Raw genomic sequence first — 27,651 nt, 5'->3', positions numbered from 1 at the left:
GAAATCTTGTTAGTAGTTTTTCTCGTTTATTCTTTTTTTCATTTTGATACTTTTGGAATGCATAAAATTAGCTATAAATGTGTATTTCATTTACCCTCAGAACAACTATTGATGAAAATCATTATTTTCACCTTACAATATGGGATATGATGGACAGATTACATTTAAAGTAACTACTTTTAAGTGTTTATAGCTCAGCTCTCGCTAACTAACATGTAAAAATAAATTTATATTATTTTAATACAGCAGCAAACATTTCCTTAAGGTCTCAGCTATATATATATGTTTTCTGAGGTTTTCGCGGGTGTTTGTATGCAATAAGCAAAGACCTACATATACACACACACACACACACACACACACACACACACACACACACTACTTTAATCAACGTTAGAAAGGAACAATAAAAAATATTATGTTCTGCAAAGTATGTGCAGTTTTTGATCATATAATAATCCAAAATTATTTGCTAATGTTACATGCAAAGAAGAATGGAAGGAATCACATTTTCTTTGGAGCAAACATAGGGTTCTTTTTCATCTAGTTAACTTCTGTTGTGGCTTGAAATGCAATGTGTCCTATGATTAAATTTCACAGGCAACTAACTTTAGTATTTATAACGTTGTTGGTAATGTATGATGCTTTCCATTCCCACCTTAAGTGAAGCACAAACAAACATTCTGGGGGGGAGGGGTGATGGGGAAGCAAAATCTAAAAAAACATGTTATGCATCAAAAATTGTCTACCTGCAAAGATTTGTTACAGTTCTGTAAATCATGCAATATATATATATTACTTCTGGGGATTTTGAAAGAATGGCATAGGTGGGCAGTTGTTTAATTGGTTGGTTATGTTAAATAGTTTTTTTTGTCCCAGTCTAGAAAGCTATATCCATTCTTGCCTCAAATGCTTTCATAGTGGAACAGTTAACTTTGCTGAGTGCAGAACTCCTGCAATGGCTCAAGCAGCAAAAACCTCAGAAGAGTTCAGTATTTTTTCTTTCTTTTCTTTGGAGGTCTTTGGTTACCCAGTGTAGAAGAAATATTTTGTCATTTAAGTCTACAGCCAAACTATATATGCAACAATTACCCAAGATTTGGATAATATTAGATATTTTGTAACTACTTCTCCTATCCCTAATTTTTTGGTCTGTAGCATAAGACATGATAGAATAAATGGTATAACACACGGGGATTGACAGATATTAATCTGTAATTAATGAGAACAGGCAAAGAACTTATGATTCCCCCAGAGTCCCTCTGTGTGGGAGAGAGGCGATTCTTAAAAAGAAAAATGAAAATAATTTCAAAGCAAGGGAGGAAAAGGAAGAAGAAAAAGTGTAGAGGAAAAGGGGAAAAAGAAAGAAAGAAAAGCACTGACTTTCGACTCTTTTTAGGCAGTAAAATAAGGTGATAACAAACAACCTCAACTTTTTGCTTTTATATAGTAATATATACTAGCCATATCTACAACAACAAAGCCATCTAATCAGCAAAAGCCAAAGTCAAAATTTCATTCTTTTCCACCTCAATCACAAAGTCTAGAAGCTGTTTCCAAGTGGAAACAAAGTTAGCTGTATTCTTTTCTTTAATTCAAGCAGTCAATTTAGTCATCTCTGTTAACTCCATCAGCTTTTGCAGCCAGTCATTCATTGTGGGAATTAAAGCATCTTTCCACTTGTGTGCGTAGAGCATTCTTGCTGCTGTGTGTTGGTTCTTTCCAAGAAAAAGACAGTGTCACAAAGTGAAGCTTTACTGAAAGGTATCAGAGTAGAGTGGGTTCTGGAAATAAAGATGTATGAATGGGCTCGCTAGCCATTCTGTTCTAAGATCCTTTGCCTTTCCATCTGGCATGAAGGACAACTGAATAACCAGTGAAGGTTGGAGGAAACCAGTAGATTTGACTGGAACCCTAATTCCAAGTCTGAGGTTTAATTCTGAACACATTTTCATGGACACACATTAGAGCAGATGGGCTTGAACTTGCACCATTCTGAAGGTGGGCCTTTGTGAAAGTATGGTCCCAATCTGTTTCTCTGTAGCTGTGGCACATTGCAAATGGCATGAATGCAGTATCTGCAACAGAAAGAAGTAAGCAGTTTGTTACTTCATAAAAATGTCATACTAGGTAGAGCCTTGGTGGCGCAGTAGACTAAAGTGCTGTTAAGTAACACCAGCTGCCTGCAATTACTGCAAGTTCAAATCTCACCAGGCTCAAGGTTGACTCAGCCTTCCATCCTTTTGAGGTAGGTAAAATGAGGACCTGGATTGTGGGGGCAATAAGCTGACTTTGTATATATAAAAAAAAGAACACCGCTTAGGGGGAGCCGAAAGCCCTACTAAGCAGGTATATACAAAAGTATGAAGGCTATTGCTTAACGCATTGTAAGCCGCCCTGAGTCTCCGGAGAAGGGTGGCATATAAATTGAACAAACAAACAAACAAACAAACAAACAAACAAATAAATAAATAAAGGAAAGAAGGTAAATATTGTATTATTTGATTCACAGTCAGCCTTCACATCTGAGACCACAATACCATTCATGGATAGAGCTTGGAAGAAAGATACATTCTAGTCCTTTTGCCATTTCACCTTCCATCTTTCATGAGTGTTACTGTGATAATATTTTGTGATTTGTGTTAGCTAAATGATTAGTTCAATGATTGGTTTATTGTATAGAAAAGAATTAATCTTGTGTATTTTGGCCTGAAATAAACATATCAAAGAGAAAGTGCGAAACCTGGTCTAAACAAAAACTGTACAAGTCCAAAAATGTGTTGAAATTATATGATTTGAATAAAATAATGTAGGAAGTATTTCATTGTGGTCACTGCACCCAAACGTAATGCAGACAACTACTGAATCTCAAGGTGCTTTTCCTGGCTGTCATCATTCCTAACAGCAAGGTTGAATCCTGCAGATAGAAGAGAGAACATAAATAATTTTAAAATGTTGGCTTAAAATTGGTTAAGATAGCAGATAGGTTATTCCTGTACAAGGTGAGAGAATGCCATTGCAAAGAGAGTACACGCAATTTATAGTTTTTTTACTAAGAAATTTGCTGCCAAACTTTATTGAATAGCACATTTTAAACCTGATCTGATTCAGTTAATCTATGATAATTGAGTAAGGACCATTGCTATTTCACTAAATTGCTGTCTTCTGCATACTTGCTTTGAAAGTCCCTTTTGAACTTCTGATAAAAAAACCATGCTGTTGACTATGTGGGTATAATATCATCTTCATCTATGCTTATTTTTCTCTTTCCAAACTCTTTGATAATCTTATAATATGTATTTTCAGGTAGTTGAAAAGAACAAGCTGATACTGGCTCGGAGAATGTACGACAGTGAAAAGGTTTGGGTCAAAGAGATGAGGCACTTCATAATGTTATTGGCATCACAGGTACAGCTACTTGAGGATGTATTATCCATTAATGGGGGAAATGATGTAACTTATGATGAACAAGATATAATTAAGCTGCATGAATAAAGTCTTTCTGTTTGTTAGCTTCCTTGTTCTACACTCAGTTTCCTGATTAAAGCAGCATACAAATCTGAATAAATAAATAAGGTTTACATCAACATTCATATTGGCTTTTGCACGCAAGATAAGTTTTTTTGACAGCTCCATATGTAGTACACAAGATACTACACAAACAATAGCATGCAGAGTTTTGAAACTATTATCATGATTTGAATATTTTTTTTTTTTTTTGCATCAGATGGATTTTGTGTATGATATTTTTTATCTGTAAAGAAAGCTTTCCTTTAGTAACAAAAGATTTTTTCCATACATGTAATATTGTTTTAGATCTCACTCTTCACTTTTAGTGAAATCCATTCTGTCCTCTGTTAGTCAGGAATATCCCAATTTATTTACTATAAAATGTCATCTGATGAGATCAGTGAACCAATGGTACCAACTTTAAGGGGTGATATTGTTCTTATGCTTTCCAATCTATATAGCTTATTGTACTAGAAGAAAATGTTAGGTATATTCAGCACCTTTCAGTAGTACAGTATTAACTGGTGAAAATTCAAACATTAGAAAGAGAAAAGCAACTTGCACTTTTGTCTCTGATACCAAAAAATAACTAAATTTGATGAAATCACATAAAATTATCTGCATATTAAGGCAATCGAGATACATCCCTTCTAGCATAATATCAGAGTATATAAATGAATCAAATATTATTTAAAGGTTAAATAATATCAGTAAGTATAATATGCTACTGTGACTTGTATATGTCTACTTTCTAGTATCTGTAGACTAGAAAGTGTTTCAGTTGCTGGGTAGCACAATTAATATTGCTTCTTAAAACTCTCATTTTATTGTGCTCAAGCAGCCTTTTTCTTGAATATGTCACCTCTCATATATTGCCTAGATAAAATATATACAGTAATAAGATGGGAAAATTGCTAGAAACGGAAGACTGGTGATAATGCTTACTATTGTTTGCCCATATTTGAGCTATTATGAGTGAAACATCTGTCTAATTTACTCCAGGATCACAGTGGGATGAACTGTGAGGTTATGAAGACTTTGAAGTTTCTTTGGTGTTGAGTGACACTAAATCAAATCAAATCAATAATACATAACTAAATAATCTGTTCACAATGTCGATCATAAAGAATGGCTTTTTAAATGATTGCTTTGATATTTATGCCTTAATAATATGATTTACTCATCAGATTCTTTCTCTTTTTTTCTTCCAACACACTTAGGATTCTACTGATCTTTCTAATCTACAGCATTGGACACAAGAATTCCGGCAGCTTTTGAGAGAAACTGATGTACAGGTGGACCAAGTTGAAGAAATTACAAGAGAGAGGACAAGGAGTATTCAGAATGGTTTGACGGGTTGGCTCAATTACTTCCAAAATCATGTTCTGTGAGTTTGATAAATGTTCCTTTCTTTCTTTGCTTCAAGACCTGACAATTATAATTCCAATCTTTAAGAAGGGAAAGTGAAATGAGAGATTAGCCTGCCCAACATAATCAGCAAACCTTATGCTAAGAACATCTTCAATAAGCTTAAGGATTGGCTGGATCAGGGAAATCTTGTGGTGGAAGAGCAGATTGGTTTTAGAGAAAGTAGAGATAAGTGCAGTAGATGCTTGGTCTACTGCATTTGTTCAAAAAAAAAAAATTCAACTAACAGTGTAGTATCATTGTATGCTGCCTCCATAGATCTTTAGGCAACTATTGATTCTGTATCCAGGACCAAATTATGGGAGAAGCAGAAAGCCCTATCAGTTCACTGTAGGCTTCTCTATTGGTGCCCTACACACCAATACCACTCTTAAAAACAGGTGCAATATGCAAGGGTTTATGTCAACATCATTTAAAATTCAAAAGGAGGTAAAACAGGGATTTATTTCCTCCCTCTTCTTTTTAATTTTTATATCAATGATATGGTGAGATGTCTAAACAATCCAAATTGCATCACCCCTGAACTAAGGGATCTCTGCACTGTCCTTCTGTTTTGTATAGACAGTGGTGTAGTTTCTCAGAATACCATTAAGCCTTAAAATTGCTCTACCAATTTTGGTCTATTACTGCTGAAAACCAAGATTATGGCTTTTGCCAAAAGGCTGAAGTTCCATATTTATTAATAGAAGCATTAATGGCCATAAAATAGAGCAAACTTTAAATATTTAGGAATAGTCATCCTTCCCACTGGCTCAAGGAAAGCCCACTATGAATACGCTGCAGCTATTGGACGAAGATCTGCCAATGCCATTCTTAATTTTTTTCTCAGGGGTGAAATCCAGCAGGTTCTGACAGGTTCTGACAGGTTCTGGAGAACCGGTAGCGGAAATTTTGAGCAGTTCGGAGAACCGGCAAATACCACCTCTGGCTGGTCCCAGAATGGGGTTAGAATGGAGATTTTGCAATATCCTTCCCCTGGAATGGGATATTTGCCGTATACTTGCCCTGAGGGAATGGGGAATTTGCAGTTTCCTTCCCCTGCCATGCCCACCACGCCATGCCCATCAAGCCACACCAAGCCACGTCTACAGAACCGGTAGTTCTAGTTTTTTTTTTAAAATAATACTGGGGCCAAATTATTTAATATATTTTTAAATTGCTTTTAAATTTTTTGTATATGTGTGTTTTTAATGTTGGCTGTGCACCGCCCTGAATCCTTAGGGAGAAGGGCCGTATAAAAATTTAAATAATACATAAATAAATAAATAAATAGTAAAAAAAAAATGGATTTCACCACTGGTGAACTGATGATTGAAAGACTCTGCCTCTGTGATTCCATAGAGGTGGAAACTACAGAACATGGTATTCTTTGTTGGTCCTTGTATGAAATATCTGAACAAGATTAGTATTAACTCTGATTAGTAGAGAACCTGGTCACCTAGATTTGGCCTATGCCCAGATAGTTGAAACATAGTTGAAGTACCTTTTGTTCCGAGGTAAAATCCAGCAGGTTCTATTTATTTATTTATTTATTTTATTAAATTTGTATACCTCCCTACTCCCGAAGGACTCAGGGCGGTGAACAGCCATGGAATAAAACATATAAATACAAAATTTAAAATAGATTAAAATGAATTAAATAATTTGGCTGAACAAATTTAAAACCCCAATAATTTAAAACCAGATTTAAAATTTCCATTTAAAAAAGGGGAAAGACTTAGGTCAGGCCAGCTTGATGAAATAGGAAGATCTTGAGCACGCGATGGAAGGTACGCAGATCCGGGATCCTCCGTATCTCCGGGGGGAGCTCGTTCCCAATAGGTTCTGACAGGTTCTGGAGAACTGATAGCGGACATTTTGAGTAGTTCAGAGAACCGGTAGCGGACATTTTGAGTAATTTGGAGAACCGGCAAATACCATCTCTGGCTAGTCCCAGAGTGGGGTGGGAATGGAGATTTTGCAGTATCCTTCCCCTGCCACACTCACCAAGCCACACCATGCCCACCAAGCCACATCCACAGAACCGGTAGTAAAAAAAAATTGAATTTCACCACTGCTTTTGTTACAGCACATGTAGCTAGCTTTTGTGCAGCATGGAAGATCCATCGGACTCGGATGGGCCAATCTTCTGTTAAACATTCTTTCTAACTACCATTCATTTAAATTTTAGATGTTATTACTTTGTTGGTACTATAGTTTTAGTTACTGTTGCTTTGTTGTAATTTTAGATGTTATACTAGTTAGTATAACTAACTGGGTTTACATTATACTTTAATATAAACTGCATCCAGGACCTCACAGATGTTACTTTGGTTGTTTTATAAATGTATTTTAACTCTTTAATTTAAGTTTTATTATGTTTATTATATGTACTGGAATATGACCACAATAAACTGAATTGAATTGTTTGTTTGTTTGTTTGTTTGTTTGTATGTATGTTTCTTATTGTGTGACTCACAGAGCTTTACAATAGCAAAGTATTAAAAACTAAATTGTAAAAAAATCCATCCACAAAGTATGAATAATGAAAATTAATGACAAGAACCCAGAAAATAAATGGGAAATGCCCAGTGTCGTTAACCCAACACTGAGCAATGTTAACTTTCCAAAACCCTGCGGAACAATTCTGTCCTGATTGCTGTACCAAAGAATGTGAGAATTGGTGCCAGACAAATTGGGAGAAGTTATTTCAAAAAGTGGAGGCCACTCCCTGTAAAAAAATACTACTTTCAGGACCCAATGGATTCTTACATTTTGTACTCAGCATCCTCATCTGGGGTGAGCATTCTGGACAGATTAGTTTTGCCTGGAAGAGATATTTCTGCATAAACCAAGATGTGTAGATGTGCATCAACTAAAGTTTCTAAGCAGTTTTGAAATTAGCATCATATGGAGCACATTGTAATATGCTATCCAAATGGTGCTGAAACTATGAGTTATCTCTATTAGGACCTCCTGCTCCAGATATGAAAATGCTCCCTGTTCATCAAATATTTATGGATTAACTGAGCAATGTGGGTACATGTGAATGGCACAGGTGTAAGAGAGATTAGGGCAGCCATGCTTCCTTTATGTTCTAGACATGGCCACTGTTTACATAAAAACCCAAAGGAATCTGAGTTGGAGATATTGATGAAATGTGCCAGTTTTTATACTAGAACAGTGTTTCTCAACCATGGCATCTTTAAGATGCATGGATTTCAACTTCCAGAATTCCTTCAGCTTTGCTATGCTGAGGTTGAGTTGAGGTTCACACATCTTAACATTGCCAAGGTTGAGAAGTGCTGTACTAAAATATTATGATAACTTAACACCTTGAACTATAAACTATCAAATGTACTTTAGCCAGCATTTTGAGTGATACCAACTTGCATTTCCCAGAAAATCAGGATACAGTTAGAAATTGCAATTGCCACTGGCAACTAGGTTGTTTAATGAAGTGGTCATTAAGTGAAACTGCTACTGTACTTATCATCTTACTTTAGCTTAGCTTTGCTTTAAAGACCGTGAAGGTTGTAAATGCAAAGATAGATAGCAAAATTATATCATTGTAACTGCGAATGGTCACTAAATGAGGCAGTGGCTAAATGAGGACTATATGTAGTTAAATAAACCATGATTCAGTTAACTAAGTGGGAAGTGAGTAATGCAAACACAATGAAGACTGCATGATATGCATAAAGGTTTAGATACATATTAGAGTGATTTGTATTTTTGATTATAAATTTCCAACTTTCTATTCTTGCTTTTCCAGTGGAAAAGGAACTTATCATTTTGAAAAGGGAGCTACTTTGTTAGAACAAATCCTTGTGGATCTCAAGGTTTGGGAAAAGGTAAGGCTCTTCTTGTTTCATGTATTTATTTGTTTATAGGCTTCCCCTTAAGCAGGACTGCAATAAACAGAATACCATTTATTAAAACTATTCCCGTTAATTACAGTGCCAGGGGGCCTTCCCCAATGAGCTTCAGTGAGCCTGAGTAGTGGGGACAATCTCTGGGATTCAACTCAAAAATGAGTTATTGTATTTTCATTGGTCAGGTTTCATAGCCCTTCCACCTTTCTTTCCTTCTTCACTCCTGGGGTTGCTTTATTTTAGGTATCAACAAGGGAAGGTTGCATATTAATGAGGATTAGGTATCTAGCAGATATTGGGTGCCTCCTACAACAAAAGAAGAAAACAAGTGTCTAACAAGTGTCAAACTCAAGGCCGGTGGGCCAGATCTGGCCCATGGGGTGCTTAGATCTGGCCCTGAAAACAGCAAAGGACTGGCACACGGTGCCTCTGCTAGCAAAAATGGAGCTCGGGAAGGCCATGTGCGACCCTCCCGAGCTCCGTTTTTATTAGTAGAGAGTTGCAGGAAGCCATTGCAGCCAAAAACAGAGCTTGGAACCCCGTTTTCGCTGGTAGAGGGCTCAGGCCACCACAGGCACCCCTGACACAAGTGACATCAAGCTGGCCATGCCCACCTTGGCCACGCCCACCCCAGCACCCTGAGGTCAAACACAACACTGATGCGGCCCTCAATGAAATCAAGTTTGACACCCCTGGTCTAATTGGAGTAAGAGCAGACAGTTTTTTATCTCACAATTTGCAAGAGTAAGTAGGAAAAGTAAGCTTGTCTAAGCAGCTTCTCTTCCAGCTGTGAGTTTAAAAATGCAGTTCAATCACAGGACAACAATAGAATTAAAAGTGTACCATATGATAGCTAATACATGCTCCTAAGATTATCAGTTTAGGGAAGGAGAAATCTATAGTGTTTTTTTTAATGGGAAATCTTTCAGACAACAAATACATTTATTGCTTTTTCTTTCAGATGTTAAATGATGAATTGAGCCAGTATGGGGGGGACGTGCTTCTATTGAGACAAGAGCCCCTCAAGATGGCTACCAAACTGCAGAAGCAGTGGGTTGATCTGGGAGTTGCTTTGCATGGCCGTCACAAAGATCTCCAGGGCAGGAGGCCAGTTGAGTCAAAAATGCTGGAAGAAATCAATAAAGACTGCAGTCATCTCATTGAACAGTATTGTACAAGAGTTAATGGGGAAAATGGTAAGAAACGGTCAGTATTTTTTAAAAGACTTTTTCAGAGATCAGTATGTTGCGCAGATGAGGATTTATTTAAAATTAAATCTAAAGACAAATATATAGTATAGCTGATACGTAAAATCTTTTGAGTAAAACAGATCTAAAGCTGTATAAATAAAAAAAAATACTTGTGGCAATAGATGTTGGCAGTAGGTCTTTGTGGAAAACAAAAGTTGGATTGTAAATTCACATCCACTGCTTGTTTGAAAAATATCCTCCAAGAAAAGCAAATTATTGATAAAAGTGTGCTGTTTCATGCCTTTTTATGTCATTGGCTTGTTCCATCCAAAAGAACATAACTAACTATAAAACTAAAAAATTTAAAAATATGATAAAGTATATGAGAGACAAAATATATTTAATCCAGTTTTTTGGGAGGAATTTCTTCTATCCTGCTCCATTTCTTTATAGAGATATAATTTCTTTTCTCCAGGATCTGCCAAAATTGTAATAACTTTACTGAACAGTTTGGAAGAGTGGACTTTCAAGTTGTTATCCAGCAAGCAGAAGACGGGATTGTATGAAGCTGACTGGATAAATTTTTTCCAAGCTGTTTCTGATTGGCTGGCCCAATTGGAAGATCTGCTGAAAATTACTGGAAGCCCTGAGACTTTACAAGAACGAAAGCTTAAGACATTTGCACCTCGCCCGTAAGCTACTATCGTTTTCAGAGTTGTTTGTTTTTCTTCTCTTAGAGCATTCTTGTAACTGGTTGAATGTATTATTTTGATGAGTAACCTCATGCATTTTATATTTTGATACACATTTTATGTGTTGTTTCTATGAATTTTATGCACTATGCTGCATTTTCCTATGGCATACAAAATAAATAAAAACCTCATGCTTCAATTATTGCAATATATTCTTTGTTGGGCAACTCTGGAAAATGTTCCAGAAATTGCAGCTGAAGTGCAATGGAAATATAAGCAATAAGCAGCAAATGCTGTTTCTAATGCTATGACACTTTGTTACTGAAATAGCAGCACTAGTTAGTACTTTCTTTCTGGGCCCAGTTCAAGGTGGTCACTATGGTATATAATGTCTTTCATGACTTAGCCTCAGATTACTTTCCAGCTCCTATTCTCATAGACTCAACACACATTCATACACCCATACTGTCAGAGAGCTCCTATGCAAGACACCTGTTATGAATCAATTCATAGATACTTTAAATTCAATAGATAATTTTTGTTGTTCTATATTGGGACTACACTATTGCTGTGAGTGCTGAGGATCTCCGTCCTATCTTATTACAGTTTGGAACTCTCTCTGTCCAGAATGTGAAAGAACAAATACACATCAAGGAAGGCATTAGAACTTATGGCTATCCTAACTGGACCTTCATCAAATGCACAAAAAGATCTATAGGAGCCCCTTCATGACAGACAAAGAAGACAACAACGAATGGAGCAACGTTGTCATTCCATATGTTACAGGAATATCTGAAAAGCTCAGGAGGATTTTCAACCAACACAACATACGTGGGATGTTTTAAACCCAGGAATACATTAAGACAGAAACTTTTTCACCCCAAGGACATAACATCCAGACACAAACAGAGCAATGTGGTACATGCAGTACAATAGAGCGAGACATGTGCACATGTACATTGGGGAAAACAAAACAACCACTTCACAAATGCATGGCACAACATAGGAGAACAAAGTCATCAGGACAGGATTCAGCAGTCCATTTACATCTGAAAGAGAAAGTTCATTCATTTGAAGACAGCAAAGTTCACATTCTGGACAGAGAGGACCACTGGTTTGAAAAAGGGGTTAAAGAGGCCTTCTATATTAAAACTGAACAGCCCTCTCTCACCAGAAGGGGAGTGATACAACACTTCCTATCTCCTGTTTACCATGCAGTCCTTTCAGCAGTCCTAAGTAGGTTCCATACCCATTTACACTCATTCAGGTGACTTTGAGGATACAGATTAACCCTCAAGTGCCCTCAGAGATCTAATGACCAACCCTCATAGTGCTAATGACCAGATGACTGCAAAGAATATAAATCCTTCAATTCCCATCATTCAGTCATAATCAAAGAAGCTTCTTGGATGAGAAGCAAAATGTTTTCAAAGGAAAAAACCAAGAAATCCCAGTTGCCTTTTGGAAAAAGCACCTTTGGGACAGGAATAATGATAATAGGCATATTAGCAGTGCAATTATTTTTGAAGTCAGCATTTGGTAAAGAAGTAATTCAGATAAATTGGCACAGATAGCAAGAAAAAGATTATTGTCTAGCTCTCTCCTTTTCCATCCTTCTGCTCTCAAAATTGGATTTTACATGTACTTGTTCCTTAGAGATTATAACTTCAGTTTAAAGCATGGGTGGTATTTTCTGCTTGGCACAGAATTGCGGGGGGAGGTGTTTAGACCATTTTGAATTTTAAAGGTAGGAATCTTTGGACTAAAAAGTGAGAGCTGACCTGAGGTCTTAATTTGATATGTCACTTGCTTCCATTAAGGGTGATACCCGAGGATGTGTTCAAGAAGATTCAGAATTGGCTTCTGACAACTACTAATAGTTCTGAAAGAGAAAATAATCAACTTTCTCGGGAGGTATGCATGTTGTTTATCAGATGAAATATTAAGAATTGTCTATTCTTGGAGGGCCCGAGGGACTGTGAGTATGTATTAGGATTACAAGCTTAATTTAGTTAAAAAGGCAATAAGCAGCCTTTTCTGAAAACTGGCAGTTCTGCTATGCCTTTATATTGGGAGAAAAATACCACTAAAGAATCCTGAGTTATTTTCAATACTCAGTGGAAAATAATTGCTCAGGCTTTGAAGTGTCAGTGATAGAACGAGTATAGTGTGTGTGTGTATGTGTGTGTATATAGACTATATATATATGTATGTATGTATATATATTATATAGACTATATATACAGACTATATGTGTGTGTGTGTGTGTGTGTGTGTGTGTGTGTGTGTGTGTGTGTGTGTTTTTCCTCTAGCCAGGTTTTTCCTGCGTAACCAAGGTTTTTCTGCAGCCCTAGCTCAGTAGAATCACATCCACTCGATTCTGGGCTTTTTTCCTTTCTGGCAGCCAGCAAGTTCTTGCTGCCAGGTGAGAGACTTATATAGATCTATTTCTGGCTCGTCTCTCACCTATAAGTCTCTCACCTGGCAGCAAGAACTTGCTGGCTGCCAGAAAGGAAAAAAGCCCAGAATCGAGTGGATGTGATTCTACTGAGCTAGGGCTGCAGAAAAACCTTGGTTACGTAGGAAAAACCTGGCTAGAGGAAAAACATACATAAATCCTACGAAGACACCTGGTCTACTCCAACATGTGGGACCCGGCACAAAAATATGCTGGCCTGAGAAGTGCTGCTGACCATTTTTAAGATTCCTATTCTAGTTTGGCAGAGGATAGAGGATCCTTCTGCACTGAAACTCTTGGGAGAAAAGTCTTGATGCCAACTAGTGCCCAGAGAAGAGGCCCTGGGATCAGAGAACCGGCACCCAAGGATCCATCATGCACTGTCTCCCCCTTCCTACTGCTTCTCCTAACACTCATAACAAGAGAAACTCCCTCCCCTTTCCCCCAAGTGCTTCTCTTGATATGAGTCTGAGTCAAAGTGGGGAGAGAAAGAGGAGAAACAGGATTTAAAAAAATTCCTTCCTGCAGGAATTCAAATCTGGTTTCCTGGGGCACAAATTGCATGTGGAGGAAATGGCAAAGAGTACTTTCCATATTGGATGGAGAAAAAAGACTTACTTCCAGAAAGACTTATTTCCTCCATTTGTTTCCTCCTACCACCCTGATGGAGGTGGGGAGAGAATATCTTTGTGGTGCTGAGGCTATTGACTTTTGTTTCCGCTCCTTCTCTTTCTATGTTTCTTGCCTATCATGGTGGTATGAGATGATTGGCTCTCCAAGGAGACTGGCATTGAAACGTTTGGTGGGAATTTTCAGCGGGTAGTTTATAGCAGTAGGGCACATCCTTCCCTTCCCCACAAATTGCTTTAAAGCACTTTGTGTTAGTTCGAATGCTTAGCACAGCTTGTGTGGGCAGTAGTAGTAAAAACTTCTGAAATGGAACATGGGAAGACAGGCAGAAGCTGCCTTTATAAAGGTTTAAATTGGGGTCAAAAGTTAGTAGGATATCTTTGTGACAGACCAAAAAGGACAGGTGAGTTAGCTGTGTCTATATTTTGCCTTGCTTATATGATAATTAACCTCCACCATCCCCAGTGTTCATTTATAAGAAGTAAATCACTCACATGTAAATAAGCATGGCAGCCGGGTGTCAGTCTCACTGAATTTTTGTGTAACTTGAATCCTCATTAATTTATATTTTTTCAGTTGACTGATTTCCACAATATTCTGAGCAAATGGATGGTCAACCTGCTGATGCACATGGTGCCAGAGCACACCTGTCCTGATACTATCCCTTTGAGTGACATTGAAATATCAATGCAAGCACAACGCAAGATGCTGAATACTTTGAATCTTGAAAAAGAAGTAATGGGTCTGGCTGCTCAGATGAGCCAGTTTTCCTCTTATCTAGTCAGGTACTATAAATTCTCCTCAGATTTTATAGCATCAACATCCATAAAGGAATAGCAGTATGAGGCCTGTGATAGACATAAACTGTGTCACAGTGACTACTTCATGCTATTTTTGGTAATAATAGTTCCCACCTCTTAAATCTGCCAGGGAATGGATGCAGCTACATTGTATTTTGTATAGGTCAGGAGTCAGCAGTCTTTTTGTAATTTTTTAAATTACATTTTCAACTATCAAATTTCAGGGTCTCTAGTTGGGATTTTTAGCCTGTATGGAAAGAGTGGTGGTACTTCTAATATTAACCTATGTGTTAGGCATACTGAATTAGAGGTGTAACAAAATTGTTTCATTTTGTGCTGAAAGTTGATGGGAAATTTTGCTTCTAAGGACAATTTTAGAGATCACAAATGTACGGGCACAGTTTCCGATAGCTGATATAGACATTGTGACCTTTTCTGGCTCTCATTTATTGCACCATTCCTTCCTACCTTAATAGTTGAAACCCAATATAGCTAAAGAAATCCTATTTGAATTCCATTTTTTTTTTGCATTATGCAAGATAGAAATCATTTTTTCTTGTGCAGAACCTTCAGAGCCTTAATTTAGTTCAATATCCTGACCCCTGCATCTAGACAAATTAGATTCTTCCTTAATTAGTGTGATATTTTTATGGTGACTTAAAACACGGTTATAAGTTAGGTGATGTTATTCATTCCTAGTTGCTGCAAAGAAATGGTTTCAATTAGAACACGTAAGAAACTGGCTATTTCTGACCCTGATGCAGAACACGAATTGCAACAGTTAGAGAAGATCAAGGTAAAAAAAAAAAAGAAAAAAGAACTATCCTGTGTTTCCTGTCCAAATTCTTCCTAAGGTGGTGATTGTGAGTTAATTTTACATAATAGGAATTTTAGAATGAATTGGGGGGGGTTTCTTTTGTTTGGGCCAATATGATTTATTTTAAATCTGCTGCAAGCTTTCATTCTGGAATATTGTTATTGTGTAAGTGGCAGCTTCATAAGCGTAGCTATACAGATTGATTCTTGTTCTCAGGAAGTGTGCAGTGTGACATGGGAAGGAAGAGAGAGATAAAAATGGAAAGTGATGAACCTTATTACAATATACCCTTAAAGCCTATCTTGTAGACTTTAGCACAGAAGAGGTCCTTAGTTGGGGCAATGGCATATTTTCTGTGAGCAACCTCATCACATTATTTAGATTTTTTTCCCCTCAACATTTTATCTAGCAGCACCACTCATAAACAAAGTTAATTGGTTGGTGTTTTGGTGATGGTCGTTGATATCAGCTGCTTCCAACCCCATGTTTTGGGGGTTTCCTAGTTTTATTCTTTTTTTTTAAATTAAATTTGATTTATATGCCGCCCTTCCCCGGAGACTCAGGGCGGCTTACAATGCGTTAAGCTGTCAAGCAAACAAAATTCTTGTTTGTTTGACAGCTTTCCCCAATTGGTTAATGGGTAATTGTTGCCCATAGTTACTGTTTCCCGGTCCACATCCTGTGCCTGAAAAGACTCCTCCCACCCACTCTATTATCACTAATGCTTTAAGGTGAGGTGAGTGCTCTACTTTCTAAAAATGAAAGTTTCTAGAAATAATCTCTCCTGTTTAGCAGAAGATATGGTTTTACTCTGCCTTATGGTACTGATGAAGAATGGCAAGATCCCTATCCTTGATCTCCATTAATTTTTTAATCCTAGAGTTCTATATGGTTTCTCTTATATTTGTCCTTCCCTATTTTAGAAGAGATCATTAGCTCATATCTAGAAGCCTTAAGAATACTTAATTAACTCTTTAGAAATAATTTTTTCAATAATTTTATTGAGAAATATATCAAACAAGTAGAACTAATGCAATCCAATACAGAAATATATTAAAATAAAATAAAAAATAGATATAAAATTGTTATTTTTAATGTATTGAAAAATTTAATATTAAGAAGTGCAGATAAAAAGAAAACAAAACAAAAAGGGAAAAAGGAAGAAAACAGAAAAAGAAAATAATCTAGTTCACTCTTTTGATTTATTACTTTTATAAATGTTTTTTAAAATTTAAATCACCTTCCAATTCCACTTTTAAATCTAGTATTTCCATCTCTTTCTTGTAGGTTGTAGTTTTAAATCTGCCTTAAAGTCCATTTCACTTTTATTCAATGGGGCTTATGCCTCTTCAATACAGTAATACTTTTTGATCCCATTATAGTCTTAAATAACTGGAAAATCTGTTGGACCTCAAAATCAAAGATTTCCTTTAAGATAGCCATGCAGTGCCATATAGTGTCCAACCTTGAAAGTCTTTTTATCACCCAGAATGTAAACAAAAGATTTTTTTCCTACAAGGACAGATCATTTCAATTTATTTCAAAGTTTTTCTTTAATTTAAACTCATTTGAATCCCTTCATTTAAAATCTTTCTGAAATAAGCACTATAATCTTCCTTTAGCTGTATATTGAAAAAAAGAAAATTCTTACAAAACTTCAACCACATCATTTCTTCTTAAATGGATTGAAGAGAAATTTACTCAGTAAATACCAAACTTGCATTTCTGAAGGTTTTTCAACTTTTAATCAATATTTGATTAAATCAGTCATTTTCAATCCTTAACAAGCAATAAGAAAAAAATAAATGACAAGGTAATTAAAATATGAGGTTTGGTCAAACTATGAATCCATAAAAGGTTTTATTAACAACACACAGATGATACAAGCAACCACAAAAAATATCAGTTCTGCTATCTACTCACAAAAAACAGCGCTCCAGAATATATGTGGGTATTCTCAATTGTCTCCTTAATCCAGAGGCAATTTTGACTGGATCCAGTATCCAGCTGCTTTTTCAATTGTAATGTCTCTGCCATTCCACAGATTACTACTATTTCTTATTTATTCTAGAATTTCTAGAAGCCTGACACTCAGATTAATGGGCCATCAACAAATCAATAAAGTGGATCCAATATACCATCCAGTTAGGTACTTCATCCAAATTATACACAATAAGCAGATAAGGTAGACAAATCAAAATGGACAACGCTATTTTCAACAATTAATTATTATAATTGACGACTTTTCAGGAATTTGCTGAGGAGCATCCTTGGTATCACAAAAAGAGAATTAGAGGGTACCAATGGCTTTTCTTTGAATTGTCTGGAAAATCACCAGAATATTTTCTTTCTTTTTTTCAGACAGAGTGCCTGGATTGGATTGAGACATGCAACCTTCTTTTATCTGGAATGAAGACATCTCCCACCAAGTTAATTGACAAAAAGGAGCTTATGCATTACTTTGGATCAGAGGTAGGGAAAGATGAAAATGAGAGAAAAAAGGTTAAATTTGGAATTTACTTTTTAATTGCAATACTGTTATCTTTCTTTAAGATGGGGTGGCCATGTTTTTAGCCACAGGGGTGAAAACACTTTCTAAATTGGGGGCCATCAATACAGCCAACCATTTTACAACATACTCTTTCTGTGTTCTATGCATCTACATACACTCCTCCTCAGAGTATACATAGTTGAATACCATTATCAGGGAATAGCAGAATAAATACAGCTATGCATATAGTAAAACTACCAGGGACAACTTTTCAGGAGGTGCTGACCATGAACATTGTTTCTGAAAAATTTTACATTAACCAAAGGAACCAGAAAAGCCTAAATGTAGAAAAGTAGCAATAAAAATAAAATCTGAAATTGGATTTTCTGGTTACCCACCTTTCTCTGCTACCTCAAGGTTTTTCAACCAAAGCGAAAACTTCCCCCTCATCCAGAGCATACCCTGGAGAGCACTTCTTCCACTCAAGCAGAAGAAATTCCTGATGAAGTCAAGAAAATGGAGAAAGCAGGTTCTGAGCAAAGCCCAGAAAAGGAGCCCATATTGGAAATAAAGGTGACTATTTCCATTAGAAAATTAGCACAACATTTTTTAAAAGTAAAGTTCTTTTTTATTAGCCAGATTAGAATATAATTGAATAAAGAAGTAAAGTGGTGAGTCCCCCCGTTATGGGTTGAATGCGGGACCTGAGGTGGAGTGGAGGGTGAGTGGGTGGCAGCCGAGGAGGCCAAGCCTTGCCATGTTGCCCCCGAGGTGGTCCTTCAGCTGAATGTAGCAGGTCCAGAGCATTTTCCCTATTAACTTTGGAGCCACCCGTGTGCTCTTTTTGGCAGTTTTAGAAAGAAAGGGCAGGGAACTTAAAGCCAGGCATGCCCCACAGCCCCTGCCTCGCCCTCAGCAACTCTGCACTGGGCAGTGATTCAGCTTTCCTAGCTGGCCACGACCCCCATTCCCTGCCTGCCCTACCCTTAATCCCACAGTTGGTGGCAGAGAGGAAGGCGAGCCAGGCTGAACCATTGCTGCTTGGCCCCCTCCCTCAGCCTGCATCTTGCCCCCACCTGGACTGTCTGTCACTGCTGGGCCTTGCCTGCCCTGGCTGCCAGTGGCCAGGGAACAAAAAACTGTGCCACCCACATTGGCCCTCCACCAGCTGGCCCTCGCACACCAGATCAGGTTGTGGGAGTGTCTGGCTTCCCAGTTGCCCCCCACTCTCTGGAACGGCAGCAGCAGCACACACGGCTGCGACAGGAAGAGAGGCCGAGTGAACCAGACCCAGACACTTCCCAGCTCCCATCATCCCAGAAGCACCAACCTTGCAATCTCCCCTCTCTGCTAGCAGCCAACCCCTTCTTCACACGAGATCGCCCGGCAGTGGGGAGAGAGAGGAAGAAGGTGGCGGCTGCTAGCAGAGGAGAGAGTGCAATGTTGGGCTTCTGGGACGATGGGAGCTGGGAAGTGTCTGGGTCCAGCTCACCCGGCCTCTCATCCTCTCACAGCCAGATTTCCCATTTAGGGAGCCACAGTCTCAAAGATTGGGAGGACTGCACAGGAAGAGAAAAGGCAGCAAAAATTGCTTGAGCGGAGGCGGGAGAGCAAAGCAAGCGATGCTTCAGGCTGCCGGCTGGTTTTTTTATTCCCTCTTGCTCTCAAGGCAGCCAGGTAGTACCACACGAGGCCACCGAGGCTTTATAGCATCCTGTCTCCTTGTGTGAGAAGCGACTGAAGGGCCTTTTTGCTGGGAGCACTGCCCTCATTCAGATTTCCCACCTTCCTCTGGTGGCCTTCGGCTGAGCATGGGTGCCCCACCAACCGAGGAGAGAAGTGGACCTGTTTCAGTGACACCACCACCACCTGTGCCCAAAATCTTTCAAATCTTGAAATGTTTCTTGAAAGTCACCCCAAAGGGGTGAGCAAAGTAGGCTCCTTATCCTGCATTCTCATTAGGAATAGTGCTTGACTTATGGCCACAACTGAGCCATACTTTCCATTGTTAAGCAAGATTTAAGTGAGTTTTGCTCCATTTTGTGATTTTCCTTGCCACCGTTGTTAAGCGATGTTTAAGTTCAGTACTAGTAAATAAATAGAGAGGGAAATTATAACTTGTTGAGGCCTTTGAGGCAAGCGGCCAGGAGGTGGGGCCGGGCTTGTTGAGTGACGTTGAGTTGGCCACGCTCACCCAGTCACATGACCACCCAGCCATGTCTACCCAGCCAGTCATTAGAGCAGAGAACCAGTTCTTAAATTATTAGAATTCCACCACTGGTTGTAGCTTTATTGGGAGTATTCAAAAAAGAAAAGAAAGTCCTTTCATTGAGTATATTGACAGTGTTCCTGCTTTAGGGAAGAAAAAAAAATCATCATTGTACTGCATTGTCATCTTGATATGATTTTAAATGGCATAACTTGCTCAGAATGGGAATAGTAAGTAATAGCCTAGTACAGAGCTCTCTTTTCATGGGTGGATAATTGTTTTCAAAGGCAAATTGCTAACCTGAATAAGACTGGAAACATAAACCTCAAATCTACTTCTTTAGGAGCATATTTTTCCCCCCAAATTACAGTACCTATGATTCTCCTAAAATTCTAATAACTTCCTATTATGATGATGATTTTTGTATCGAAAATCTGACCTTCTATTGAAGAGTTTGGTTTTCCAACAAAGAGACAAATATTACACTGCCTGCTTTTTCTTTTTTTTTCTTTTGAGCAGGAAAAGCCATCTGTACCTGGTACTAGCAGTGAAATTGCAGACGAAAGCCCTGAGATTGATTATCAGATGAGATACATTGCCCATGATGATAATGTGTATTGCAAAACTTTGACCACCGAAAAAATTTCAGTTTCAGGGGTATGTATTTATGAATCTCCACTGTGCAAGTGGCTCTACTCCTAGCCAAGGTAAGCTAATTCAGTTCTTTTAAGGATGTTAAAATGTGAAATGAGTACTGAATTTAACATGTGGGGCACTACCCAATTGGAAGATTTTCTGCACAACCCCCTCTGAAAGTAATGGAAACTATATGGAACCATAGTGGTACTCTTGTGCAGCTTCTAATTTTTTTGATTGAATTTCTACATGAGAAATGACATGGAGAAAGAACATTAATGAGACCAGCTTCTTTAGAACTTTTCTGCCTCGGGGAACCAAATTTATTGATCAGAGTTGTACAAAAAATTGCTAAGTTCAGACTTGCTCTTTTATTTCAGTGGTCCTATCGCTCCATGTAATCTTTTTGCCAAGGCAGTATGTCATTTTCTTTTGCTTGAGTCTCTTCTCATAAGGTACTTATTCTTTTAATTCCAGAGAGAATTGTATGCTAGCCAGCCAACCACTGAATTCTCTAAAAAGGAATTTCAGATACTAGCTTCATTAGAAATTCTGGAGGAAAGGCTCATGTGAGTACAAAAAAGTTGATCAAGGGAGATATATACTTGCCCAGACTTATTGTTGCCACAGAAATGTTAGATAAACCTGAGATCCAGACACTCTTCCGTGTGTCTATTAATACACATTCCTTCTCTGTTTTCTATTCTGCTGAAACACTCCCATTCCCCTGAGAATTTACTTTTCTCACAGACTTAAACCTGTTTGGTGGTTGACATCCAGCTCTGAGGTCTATAGACTTGACAGTTGTGAATTTATGAATTACTGATTCTCATATAGATTTGGGATGGTAAGAATCTGAAATCTCTGCTATGTTTTTTAGTGCAGCCTTTTCAAACATTGTGCAGAGGCAGGGATCTGCTTTCAAGTCAGTCTGGACAAACTCCTGGAATTTTCTTGGCAAAGTTTTTAGGAAGTGTTTTGCCTACTTCTTAGGGATGAGAAAAAGGGACTGGCTGAAGGTCACGCAGCTGACTTTCTGCCTAAGACAGGACTAGAATTCACTACTTTCCTAACTTCTAGCCTTAATCACTACAACAAACTGGTTCTCCAACATAGTGGAGATTTTCCCATATATTTTCCAACATAGTGCCTTCCCTATGTATTGACATGGGGAATTCTAGGAGTTGAGGAAAAGTTTCAGAAAATGTCCTCTTGAAGTCTTTCCAAAGGTGATTAATTCCAAACAATGTATGTAGAAACACCAGAACTATGGAAGGAGGTGTAAGCTAGATGCTAATACTCTAGAGCAGATCTGTCAAACTGGCGTAGGTGGGCCGGATGTGTCACGTGCAGGCCATACCCACCCTGGCTCCGGAAAGGCAAAAAACACTGCGATATGTCACAATACTCAAGTGACGCAATCGAGTTTGACATCACTGCTCTAGAGGGACATAGAGAAGATTGATTGTAGATATTGCATCTGCACTAGATTCACACAGAAAAGAAATGGTTATAATAACTTTAAAGCAGGGGAGGAGGGGCATTGTGGAGATCCCCCTGGAACACAATCACCCCAGTAGGCTACAGGAGCAATAGAGATTCCTGCCAGATCTGATAGTGAGTGTTTCCAAGATAACTTTTTTCTTTACTAAGGAAAATTATGGGGGAAGAACGTTCATAAATCAAAATGGCTTTTGCATTACTATATGCCCCTAGCTGACTAAAAAGACATCTGAAAATCCTCTCAATCTCTCATGAATATTCTGCAGCACAACTCATTGAAATAAGTGTTTGTTTCAATTAGATTTACACAAAAAAATCCTTAGGGTTTCTATAAATCAGATTAGCAATGCATGATAATCATGTACATCTTAAATCCATCTTTGCCTCTGTCGGCTATAAAGTGGGCTATGCAGGAGAAGATAGGAAAATTCTACTCAGTTCATCTCGTTAAGTCATTTTTCTTCAGCCTACTTTGCTACTTGAAATGAGCTGGAGAGGGAGAAAGCTTTTAAATAAAGTAAGGAGGGAGGTTGTGTCACTTTATCCACATTCATCTTTGTGAGAAGGAGATTTCCATTATTCTCATCCACATGGCAAATCCATGCTTAAGGGTATATGCATGTCTTGTTTGGCCATTCTTCAGACAAAAAAAAAATGTCTTGATGCCTCCCATTCTGATTGGGTATCCAATAATTTTGCCTAGTTGGTCTTTATACTTGGTATCTTAATTCCATGTATCTTGGCTTCTGTTCTTTTAGAGATGCTGAGAAACGAGCCCAGGAAGCTGAGGAAAAGTCAGAAACCCTTCACGAGGAGTTGGAGGAAGCTCTGAAAAAACTCCAGGATATGGAAGATGAGGAACCAGAGTTTAAAGATTTTGGCAAAAAAGCAGAAAAATCTGAAAAAGGTATGATTAAAACCTCAAAGATGGAATTTTAAATTCCTAAAAGAAATACAGACAGTTTTATACATTCCTCTTTTAGGTCTTCAGAAATTCTGAGGTTGTGGTCAAATACATCTGTAGCAGTGGTGGGCTCCAGATTTTTTAACAACTGGTTCTCTGCTCTAATGACTGGCTGGGTGGGTGTGGATGGGTGGGCATGGATGGGTGGGTCATGTGACTGAGTGGGCATGGCCAACTCTACGTCACTTGTGTGGGTGGTACCTGTATGGGACAGGCAGGGTTGGAGAGGGAATCCAGGGGTTTTGGGGGGGGGGAAAGGAAAAACAGATCCAACCTCTATTTCTCTCTCTCTGTGCATGTGTGAGAGAGAGAGACTGCATCAAACTATACTGGGAAAGCTGGATGTGAGACGAAGAGAAGCTGGGTAAACTGGACCCAGATGCTTCCCGGGTCCCCTCATCTCAGAAGCAGCAACCTTGCATTCTTCCCTCTCTGCTAGCCCCCTTCTTCACACGGGATCACCCAGCAGCAGAGACGGAAAGGGAGAAGGGAGCAGCGGCGGCCGCTAGCATTGAGGGAGAGTGCCACTCAGAAACAGGAGCACACAGAAATGCCCCCCCCCCTTCTCCCTGTCTCCATTGCTGCATGATCCCATACGAAGAAGGGGGCTAGGACACATCTGGGTCTGGCTCACCTGGCTTCTCTTCCTCTTGCAGCCAGCTTTTCTGGGCTGTTTTTTGGGCTGATTTTAGCTGGAAAAATGACCCAGAAAACAGCCCGAAAAATGGCCTGTTTTTTGGGCTGATTTTGGGCAGAAAAATGGCCTGAAAAACAGCCTGAAAATGGTCTGAAAAATAGGATGTTTTTCGGGTCGTTTTTGGGCTGTTTTCCAGGCTATTTCCAGGCCGTTTTTTGGGTTGATTTTGGCCAGAAAAACTGCCTGAAAATGGCCGCAAAACAGCCCAAAAAACAGGTGGGGGCAGGGTCAGCCGGTGGTCTGATTGGTTCTCCAAACCGTGCAGAATCAGAACAACCAGATTGGGCAAACCAATTTGAACCGGCAGCAGCCCACCTCTGATCTGTAGGGCAGTAGCTTGAAGATGGCATAATGAGTTATTGTAATAATTTCAGGTGTATATACTTTCATGATGTATATATTGAAGAACTGGAATTGAAATAAGATAGATGTCAGGTTCCGATGTTATCTCATTCTCAAACACGAAGTCTTTGATGAAATCTCTTATTTATTGAAGAATAACGATCTAGTCCTGAACTCATTTGCAGCCGAAACTAATCCTCTGATCCCAAACCCCTCCTTTTCCATTCCTCAAATCTCAGTGTCTCATTGGCCATCTTCCAAGTCCATCTTTCATCTCAGTTACTTCAAGTCACAGGAATTTCCCCCCTCCTCTCATCACCTGGGTGACGTTATCTGCCGGGGGAAAGAACTGGGTGAAATGTCAAGCTACTACTTCTAACAGGCTCTTTCCCACTCATTCATGTCAGCGCTGGGGAAATCATAGTTTGGAGCGCTGACATCAGATTGCATGAAATAGTTCTGAAAGCTAATATCAGAATATCCAGAAAATGTTTTATTTGACTCTACCTTTTTGGATATATTACATAGTTTTGTTTTAACCATGGTTTGTTGAATAATGATTAGAATCACACAAGTTGCAGAACTCCGTGTCATGGCTTACAATTAAAATAATTGTCTCACACAACATTATGGGAAAACATGGGTTAGAGTGATAAGTGAATCTAGTCTCTCTATGTTCTCCATCAAATAAGGCCTTTTGAAGAGCTGGAATAATTCTACAGGCTTAAGTAGAAAAAAAAACAGCAGCTACATTTCTTCCTACATCTGCTTTTGCTTTGTCCTGGGTTTGTGCTTTTTTTTCCTCCTCCCCTCACAGCCTTAAGCTTTCAGGCAGTGAGACTGGAAGTACTTCTAATCTGGGATAAGTGTTACTCCTAAGGAGGAGGGTGTTTTCTGTTCATCATTCATGTTTTATACCAACCCCAATACCAACCACATTATTCAGCAAAAAACAAAGAGGTACGTATGTTCATTCCACAAGATGCTTTTGACCTCTCCCTCCTAAACCATGTGCTCCATTTTAGAATATCTTCAATTTGGTTGTAAGATACTGGCAGAAGTAACTTATAATTGTTATGTAACATATGGAGAAAGGAATTAAGATGTGCTGGTAATGCACCTCATAAAAAGCTTCAGGCAAATCTTGCACTGTCTTCCTCGTGAAGACAAAATAATCTTTGAGTATATCGATATTAAATATCTAAATAGCAGTAAAGGGCTCACAACCACCAGCTCTTGCAGTAATTTATTGGTAGTGCTTGATTTATGACCTCAGTTGGGAGCAGAATTTGTTGCTAAGCAAAATGGTTAAGTGAGTCTTACGCCTGATTTTACAAAAAAAATTTTTTGCCATGTTTAAGTGAATCAGTGCAGTGGCTAAGTGAATCACATGGTTGTTAAATGAATCCATCTTCCCCTCATTGACTTTGCTTGTTGGAAACTGGGTGGGAAGGTCAAAAATTGTGATCAAATGATCCCTGCCTCTGCCTTTTTTTTTTCAAATGGCTTTTTAAAAAAACTTTTTTGGGACTGTGGGTATGCCACCCTTATGCACTTTTACAGCTCATTAAGAATTGTGCACAGAGGGACAATTACGGACTATCCAATCTTTTTTTTATCCCTGCTATAAGGATTATTTAATACTTCCAATTATCTTTATTGCAGAAACTTCTCGTAAGAAAGCGTCTGATAAAGCTGGTCTTTCTAAACCATCCACTCCTCGACCTAAGAAATCACCCAAACCCAAGCGCTGAAGAAGAGTGTGGCTGCAAGAAATCCTTTGGCTCCTGATTGTTGTTGTAGTAATTTTGGCTACAGTATGAGCACTGCCTATCCCTAAAATACAAAATTACAATTGCAATTCTTTTGGTTGTATTAATAAGCTATAGGGACAGGTGGTTAAATGAAGATTCTAAAATTCTCATTTTTATTATTTATTTAGAAAATCATCAATGTCTAATTTTGCCTTATTCTGACATGTTTAGATATACACTTCCAGAAACTGCAGATTGGGTTAAGAATATCTTCAGGACAGCTTTTATTATGGCCTGTTTTTATTTTTTAATAGATGTTTTGCAGAATGTTACAGCACTCAGGATGCAGTATCATCTTTGGCATGATCTCTTTGTCTCTCTCAAAACTTCTTGTAACAAAGTGCTGAGAGTGAGGGGTATCAGCACTGCATCCCACCAGTGTTGTCTTGGGAAGATGGCCTTGAAAAATGAGGGGAAATGAGGCTTTTTAAGAAAGAAAGAAAAAAGCATTTGTTCATGAGCCAAGAAAACTGTCATTTCCATTCTGCCAAAGAGAAGTTTTATATATCTTGTTTTTGAATGATATCAAAATTAAGATTTTGACAATTATTTTTCATTGATGATCTTATCGTTTCAGGCCCCTGAGCAGGGTGAAATGCTCCCGGTTTGGACCGGATCGCCCAATCCAGTAGCGATGGAGGCGGGTGGTTCGGAGAACCGGTAGCAAAAATCCCTGCCCCCCCCATGCCCAGCTGAGCCGCGCGATCATCAGAGGCTTTTTTTCTTTTAAAGCCTCTGCTGATCCAACTCAGCTTGGATTGTCAGAAGCATTTAAAAGGAAAAAAGCCTTTTTTTTCTTTTAAAAGCCTCTGCTGATCCAAGCTGAGTTGCCTGATCAGCAGAGGCATTTAAAAGAAAAAACCCTCTGACGATCAGGCAACTCAGCTGGGATCGTCAGAGCCTTTTGAAAGCATTTTTTTACAACCTCTTTCCCAAAGAGGTTGTAGAAAAAATGATTTTAAAAGTTAAAAAAAGGGAGAGGCTTGGGGAAGCTGCTTTATTTTATTTGTGTCAATAGGCAAGTACCTCTGCTTGAGATGCAAATGTATATTTAAATATCTCAGCTGGCAGTTGTTGTCTGGTGTGAGAAGCTGGCAGGCAGGCTGTGACACTAAATGTAGAGGTGAGAACTTTTCTGTCCATTCACTATAAGGGTATTATACAAGATTGATAATAAATGAACGTGGGACTGAACGGTCTTGAAAGAGAAGGCTCCATTTCAGCTTAGTTGAAACATAGAAACCCAATCAAGATGCATTTGAAGGAAAAGCACACAGGTACAGTATGTTAGCTCCTACAAGCATCTTTGGTGGGCTCTTTTCTTTTAATGCTTCCATTCCTCTCAAGAAGCAAAACTGGAGAATTTATCACCCAATACAGTCTATTTTGTTTTTAGCTTTCCTTTTAAAACCAAAAGGGAAATGCAGCTTTCAAATTAGTTTAAATGACTGTTTCTTCCTCTCTCTAGATATATCTTCTCTAACTTTTTAAAATTAAACTAGAAAAAAAGGCTAAATCACAAAACAATGGAATCACGTGACAACCCATTGTTGGAATGTCTCTCATCCTGCTGATGCTGTCAAATCCAGTTGTCTCAATTAAAGCAATTGAGAGAT

General features: G+C 38.5%; 1 protein-coding gene across 6 annotated transcripts in view; it reads left to right on the top strand.

Annotated features, from left to right (window-relative positions):
* AXDND1 (axonemal dynein light chain domain containing 1) overlaps positions 1-26,082 on the top strand; it is a 46,278-nt gene extending 20,196 nt beyond the window's left edge. For all 6 annotated transcript variants that reach the window (XM_034409709.2, XM_034409704.3, XM_034409705.3 and 3 more), the window contains exons 13-26: positions 3,307-3,408; positions 4,731-4,897; positions 8,693-8,771; positions 9,754-9,988; positions 10,458-10,674; positions 12,495-12,588; positions 14,339-14,547; positions 15,262-15,358; positions 17,741-17,851; positions 18,288-18,443; positions 20,599-20,736; positions 21,193-21,284; positions 22,977-23,125; positions 25,887-26,082. In XM_034409709.2, the coding sequence (XP_034265600.1) occupies positions 3,307-3,408; positions 4,731-4,897; positions 8,693-8,771; positions 9,754-9,988; positions 10,458-10,674; positions 12,495-12,588; positions 14,339-14,547; positions 15,262-15,358; positions 17,741-17,851; positions 18,288-18,443; positions 20,599-20,736; positions 21,193-21,284; positions 22,977-23,125; positions 25,887-25,975 (1,935 nt within the window). In that variant the 3' untranslated portion in view covers positions 25,976-26,082. The remainder of the gene's footprint in view (positions 1-3,306; positions 3,409-4,730; positions 4,898-8,692; positions 8,772-9,753; positions 9,989-10,457; positions 10,675-12,494; positions 12,589-14,338; positions 14,548-15,261; positions 15,359-17,740; positions 17,852-18,287; positions 18,444-20,598; positions 20,737-21,192; positions 21,285-22,976; positions 23,126-25,886) is intronic.
* Positions 26,083-27,651: the final 1,569 nt, after the last annotated feature.

This window comes from Pantherophis guttatus, chromosome 3 (genome assembly GCF_059756535.1).
Source record: "Pantherophis guttatus breed Tessera chromosome 3, ASM5975653v1, whole genome shotgun sequence".
Lineage (NCBI taxonomy): Eukaryota > Metazoa > Chordata > Lepidosauria > Squamata > Colubridae > Pantherophis > Pantherophis guttatus.
This window is presented reverse-complemented; position numbering and strand designations above follow the sequence as displayed.